This window comes from Centroberyx gerrardi, chromosome 11, assembly GCF_048128805.1.
Source record: "Centroberyx gerrardi isolate f3 chromosome 11, fCenGer3.hap1.cur.20231027, whole genome shotgun sequence".
NCBI classification, from domain to species: Eukaryota; Metazoa; Chordata; class Actinopteri; order Beryciformes; family Berycidae; genus Centroberyx; species Centroberyx gerrardi.
Window position 1 is genome coordinate 2,298,234 of NC_136007.1, and position 6,705 is coordinate 2,304,938.

The window sequence follows — 6,705 nt, forward strand, 5'->3', positions numbered from 1 at the left end:
GTTAAATTCAAAGTGTTGAATCTCATGTGAATATTGGATCTTCACATCAGCCTGTACATGAGAGCATCTTCTCTCAGCTCTTCTTTTACTGCCTCTCTATCCCTCTCTCTGTTCACCCATCCACCCATTCATCCATCCATCCATCCATCCATCCACCCATCCATCCACCCATCCATCCATCCACCCATCCATCCATCCATCCACCCATCCATCCATCCACCCACCCATCCATCCATCCACCCACCCATCCATCCATCCATCCATCCATTCACCCATCCACCCATCCATCATCCATCCATCCATCCATCCATCCACCCATCCATCCATCCATCCATCCATCCATCCATTCACCCATCCACCCATCCATCATCCATCCATCCATCCATCCATCCACCCATCCATCCATCCATCCATCCATCCATCCATCCATCATCCATCCATCCATCCATCCATCCATTCACCCATCCACCCATCCATCATCCATCCATCCATCCATCCATCCACCCATCCATCCATCCATCCATCCACCCATCCATCCATCCATCCATCCATCCATCCACCCATCCATCCATCCATCCATCCACCCATCCATCCATCCATCCATCCATCCATCCACCCATCCATCCATCCATCCATCAATCCACCCCTGTATCCATCCTTCCATCAGAAGCTCTGTACAGTAAACTCTCCCTTCCTCTCTCCTCCTGATCTCTCCAAACATCTTGAAGAACTTCTCCTCCCATCCCTCTATCCTTCTATCCTTCTACATTTCCGTCCCTCCCTCCATCAGAGGCTCTGTATGATGCGCTCTCTCTTCCTCCCTCCTCCTCCCTCGCTGATCTCTCCGTACATCTGGAAGAACAGCTCCATCTCTCTCTGCAGCGTGGCGTTGCGGCGGTCGGCGTCGGCTCTGGCTCGCTCCACGTTGCGGATCTTGATTTCGGCGACGCTGTGGCAGCGCTTCTGCTGCTCCAGGTTGACCCGCAGCACCGTGACCTGGTCCTGCAGGGTCTCGTTACAGCGCTGCAGCCTGCAGCACACACACATACATGTGAAGTATTACGCAATTTCAATCAGGAAGACTACCTAAATCCACCCACCTCTCCCCCACCTTCATTCATGCTTTCTCTTTACCCAGTCAGAGATGGCGAACACTTTCCCTCTTTTTCCAGAGAACCAGTCAGAGTTAGCCGTCACTTCCCTATCTTTTTCAGAGAGCCAATCGTCTAACATCACCTACAATGCTACTCACAGATCTGTGCTGTATGCTGCTGTCATTCCAGTCGCTGTGCTTACCTCCGTCCCTCCTCCACCCCGTCACCACCAGGCTCCAGAGGAACTCCCCAGGGGGGCGGGGCTTCCTAATTCCTACGTCTATCCACGGATGTACTCCTAAATCCTAACTCCATGGAGCTTACGCCAAAGTTTCCATCATGTTTCGCTTCTGAATAAAGTTTTTCATTTGAGCATTCAGCCTAGTCTCTCCTGATTGAAATATATATACAGGCTTTTAACATAGAGCAGCTGCATGTTGCACCTGTGAAACTTCAGTCCAGATGTAGGAGATAATGAGACGGCTTCAGAACACCTGGATTCTGCCGTTTGTCTGTTTTATGTCATTTTTTGCCCTTTTTCGAACTCTAAAGGAGTTTGGAGTTTTGGAGAAGGCTAACGCTACGCTAGCTAACTTGCTGTGTGTTATATTGACTTACAAACTTCACCAGTGTTTTTGGGTGAACTATTCCTTTAAACCTCCATAGTACAACTAAACAAAGAAAAAAAAGAAAAAAGTGTCAAACTAGCTAGCTTCAACGTAACGTTTACAAAAGACTGAGAAGATCTAGTATGAAAATACTTCAAACTATTGTAGGTGAATTGCATTGGAAACAAGTTACCAAAAAACATTAACATTACATTAAACATTAAACATTCAATTATTAGGTCTTTTCAAAAGTAGGATTTTCAAACTCAACACTAAAGTAATGGATATGTTGTTTTGTAGTGCAGACCATGGTTGAAGAGGATCGAGCCCCTCCACCTCTCGCTGCGTCTCACCTCTGTATCCTGGCCCGGTACTCGGCCTCCTGCCGGGCCATCTGCTGCCGGAGCTCGGCCAGGAGCCCGTGGGCGCCGCCGGGCTGCGGCTGCGGCTGCGGCTCCTGGAGGTCTGGAGGTCCGGAGGGGAGGAACACCTCCGAGCTGCCCGTACTGAGAGGGTCGTCACTGGGCACGGAGCAGGAGGCTGGGGAGGTGGGGTGGTGGATGTCATCTTCTTCATCATCATCATCATTGTTGTCATCCTCATTGTCATCCTCATCATCATCATCCTCATCTTCATCATCATCATCGCCATCATCGTTGTCGTCCTCTGATCCCTGATTTGAGGGAAATCTTGTCGATCTCCTTGGTGACGAGACAGGACTAGCTCCGCCCACAACGGTGCCGTCGCCCTGACATTTGCTCACATCCAATGGGAGTATCTCACAGGAGGACCAGGAAGAGGAGGAGTCGACTGTCTGCCCCACCTCCTCTAGCTCCGCCCCCTCTTCAGAAGTTCCAAGATGGCTTCCTGCCGCAGTGGAAAAATGTCCTCCTGAGGCTTCAAAATGTCCTCCTGAGGCTTCAAAATGTCCTCCTGAGGCTTCAAAATGGCCACTTGTGACGTTCTCCATCCTCTGGTGCAGAGAGGCTCTGTCCAGGTTGTCGTAGACGGAGGGAGTGCTGTCCTCCTGCGCCTCACTGCTGCCCCCGCTGGCTGGCTCTGGTGCCGCAGCCTCTTCCTCGGCAGCTTCTGCACCGGAGCTCCAGAAACGAGCCGCCCCCTCCCCCGGGCCCGGCCGGGGCTCCGCCCAGCCCAGGAGCCCGGGTCTGGGCTTGGAGCCGTCGGACAGCGGCTCCTCCGGCTGGAGGCCGGCGGCGGAGGCTCGGGCCGTCGCCGGGGATGATCCTCGGCCGGAGCGGCGGCGGTAGTCCGGGTTGTGTCTGTCGGAGTGGTGCTGGAGGGGGTAACTGGTGGAGGGCAGGGGGGAGAAGCAGCTCTCTGGGTGGGAGGAGGTGTAGCGGTGGCCGAGGAGTCGCTTCGGGCCGACAGACAAGCCGGAGTCTGCAGCGGCAGAGGAGCTGCAGCTGGAAAACCATGAGAGGGACGGTTAGATCAGATTCATTTAATCTGTCTCTAAGTCTTAAAACTGGACTTGTTTTATAAAAACAAGTGAAACATTTGTATTTCACTATCGCCAGTGGCCAATTTAACTCAATTTACGCAATAATTTTCCTGAAATAATTGAGATTAAAGCAGATCACATGACTACTTTTCAATATATTGAGCCTTTTTCCAAAAGTAGAAAAGGAAGAAAGTCTCGTAACAAGTGAAGGAGACAGGAAGTGACACTGAGATGTTTCCATGGCTGCTCATCAGTCTTCTCTACATTAGTGAAGGTCTTGTGTACCTGGGGTTGTGTTGGTCGGGGGGCGGGGCCGGCTCTCGGGAGCGCTCGGCGATGAGAGGCAGAGAGAGCTGGCGGAGGCAAGGAGAGGGGTGGAGCTGAGGCTGCCTGGGAGCGCTTGGTGACGCACGGGAACCTCCAGGAGGGCGGGTGGAGCAGGACGGAGGGGCTCTGCAGAACAGAGACTGATGCTCTCTAATCAGCTCCAACATCAGCAACTGGACCAACGCTGCACCTGGGACACACACACACACACACACACACACACACACGTACACACACACACACACACACACACACATACATACAGAAGGATTTCATTCTCAAACACTAGTCTACATAACAGCAACATTGAACATCGACATTGACTGCCTGTCTGTCTGTCTGCCTGTCTGTCTGTCTACCTCCCATGATGCTGTGCGGGTCTTCAGCCTTGGCTCGGAGGATGTTGGGTCCGAACACAGTCGCCAGGTTGTGACAGCTCATCTTGTTACTGCTGGAGTAGCTCTGCACCTCATTCAGAAACCTGCACACACACACACACACACACACACACACACACACACACACACACACGCACACACACACACACACACACACACGCAGCAATAGAATCAGAGGAGAGATTACAAAGAGAGCAACAGACTGCAGACAGACAGACTAAGGTTTGCCCGAAGCTTATATGTTGTGCTGATACTTCATATCTTTAGATTTTACCATTTTGATGCCAACAAAATTACGAGTATTGACTGTTTCCCCCAGACTTTTATTCTTGACAGGGTGAAAAGCCTCTGAAACATGAATTTAGAGCATCATGGGACACTAAAACTCTCCACTGAGACTCAGGATAAGAAGATAAAAACCTGTTCATCCTCATTAGAATCAGTTCATGTTAAATGTTTCCCATAGATAACCAGAGTAGTATTGATCAATTGTACAATAAATATGTAATCAGCCATACTGCATCATATCCATCATATCAGAGGTGGGCGCCACCGGTTGGACGATAAATTGATTTGTAATAAAAGACCGATATCGGCCCCAGATATCTGTCCTACCCCAATATAGACAGAAGAAGAAGAGTGCTGTCTTACTGGCAGATGAAGTTGAGCAGGTTGAAGTTAGCGACTGGTAACTCATGGAGAAGATTCCTCAAGTCCACCAAACCCTGAGAGAGGAGAGGAGGGAGGGAGGAAGGAAGGAAGGAAGGAAGGAAGGAAGGAGGGAAAATGACATAGACCTAATTAAGGATGAGTTTATTAAAGCTGCATTAAAGGTAGGAATTCAAATTGTCCTCTATTTCTGTCCATATATGATCAAAGATGTTTAATGACGATATTGTTAAATTGGATTTTGTTTGATAGTTAAATTAAATGTTTCCTCTTTTCCTCTTGTCCTTTCCTCCAGTCAGTTTCAGTCTACCTCCAGGAAACGCATCACAGCTGGACTCGCTCCTGATTGGCTCCCTCACTACAATCAGGGTCCAGTCTGCAGCATCTGAACTGGAAATCCTCCACTCAGCAGGTTTACCTCGTTTGAATTAGAGGAGCCGCTGCTGTCGGCCAATCAGGAGCCAGTATCGTGACGACTCAGTCTTCACATTCATTCAGTTTAACTCATTCAATTAAACTTTGAACTAAACTACATTTATCTGCAGAACATCATGAAGAACTTTATTCTGATCCTGAGACAGAGGAGAGTTGGAAACAAAACTATGAAAACTGAATAATATGGAACCTTTCAGTAATCTATGAGCTGTATTGATCTCTATTGGTGACCAGCAGCACTGATAGAACTTGTCTCCAGCACATTAATCTACAGACAGTCTGTCGCTCTAGATGTGTCGTGTGTGTCTCAGAGTGATGATGTCACCGGCGTGCGGTCGCTGGACAGCCTCTGTCCACACAGCAGGAAGGCCTGGTAGCAGCCGAAGGGAACCAGAGGCTCCGGCAGCAGTCTGAGGTACAGCTTCAGCAGGGACGCCACCGTGTGGACGTCTGTGCTGCTGCACACAACACACACACACACACAACACACACAACACACACACACACACACACACACACACACACACAAGACAGCTTCATCTACAAAACCCGTTTAACAAAATACAAACCAGACAGAACAAACATCATGCATTTTTAAGATATGAAGCTGGTGTGTGCAAGTATGTGCTTACATGCATGCAGATGTGTGAGCTAATGTGAAACGTCATGCAACACACATACACATACACACACACACACATGCACACACACACACACACACACACACACACACACACACACACACTCAAATAAAGCACACATCAGCAGAGGCTGAGTAAAAATTGAACTTCTCTCTCCCTTGAAAGCTTTTTGCATGATTTATTTTGAGTGTGTGGGTGCCACCAGCTACCTCACACACACACACACACACACACACATACATACACACACACTCTCTGTCTCTCTCCCTCTCTCTCTCTCTCTCTCTCTCTCTCTCTACCTGTCGAAGGACGGCCTCTCTCCGGCATCGAAGGCCTCCTGCAGCTCTTTGACCAGACTGGCCTGTCCCGGCTGGCGAAACAAGCCCACCTCATGCAGGCCCCGCTCCCGGATGAAGGCCACGCACTGCTCCACCACCAGCGGAACCAAGCGCACCCCGTAGCGGCGCTCGTACAGCACCGTCTCCTCCAGACGCTGACCAAACACTCCTGAGGGAGCAGGAGGCGCGGCGAAATATGACGCAATATTCCTCAAACATGCTGAGTTTTTATTTTTTGTTTTCACCTTAAATTTCATGTTAGCTTTAGTTAGTTTCCATTGTGGGTTTGTTTTTTTTATTTTAATTTTCATTTAGTGGCAGTTTTAGTGGTTTTGGTAGGAGTGGCATTTTATAATAGAAGTTCATGACAGGTATTTTGTATATGTTTATTATGTTTATTGTTTACAACAGGTATCGTGTAACACAAACCATAAATCATAAATTATTTTTAAAATTTATTTACATAATTTTTTCAGTTAGCGTTCAGTAAAAATAGCCAAAAATGATCTCAGTCTCGCTTTTTTTTTTCTTCTTTTTTTCAGTTTATGACTCTCTTTTTAACACTTCACATCTTAGTTCTACTTCTGGTTGACGATAATGACCTTGGTGGTGACCTTCTGCCAGCCAGGCTTCAACCTCATCCAATCAGAAACAAGAAAATAGGTCAGGTGACCCCCAGCAGAATACAGGTCAGCTCAGAACTTCACTGTGGTAAACTGGAATCTCAATGTGT

The 6,705-nt window shown here is 48.6% G+C and overlaps 1 protein-coding gene across 1 annotated transcript in view; it reads right to left on the reverse strand.

Moving 5' to 3' along the window:
- Nucleotides 1-680: 680 nt before the first annotated feature.
- The window catches only part of LOC139930135 (rho GTPase-activating protein 24), a 10,154-nt gene continuing 4,129 nt past the window's right edge, over nt 681-6,705 (reverse strand). Inside the window, exons 3-9 of the mRNA XM_078286687.1 lie at nt 5,934-6,141; nt 5,319-5,451; nt 4,541-4,614; nt 3,851-3,972; nt 3,450-3,681; nt 2,056-3,126; nt 681-1,030 (exon numbers count right to left, since the gene is read on the reverse strand). Of these exons, the coding sequence (XP_078142813.1) occupies nt 787-1,030; nt 2,056-3,126; nt 3,450-3,681; nt 3,851-3,972; nt 4,541-4,614; nt 5,319-5,451; nt 5,934-6,141 (2,084 nt within the window). The 3' untranslated portion in view covers nt 681-786. The remainder of the gene's footprint in view (nt 1,031-2,055; nt 3,127-3,449; nt 3,682-3,850; nt 3,973-4,540; nt 4,615-5,318; nt 5,452-5,933; nt 6,142-6,705) is intronic.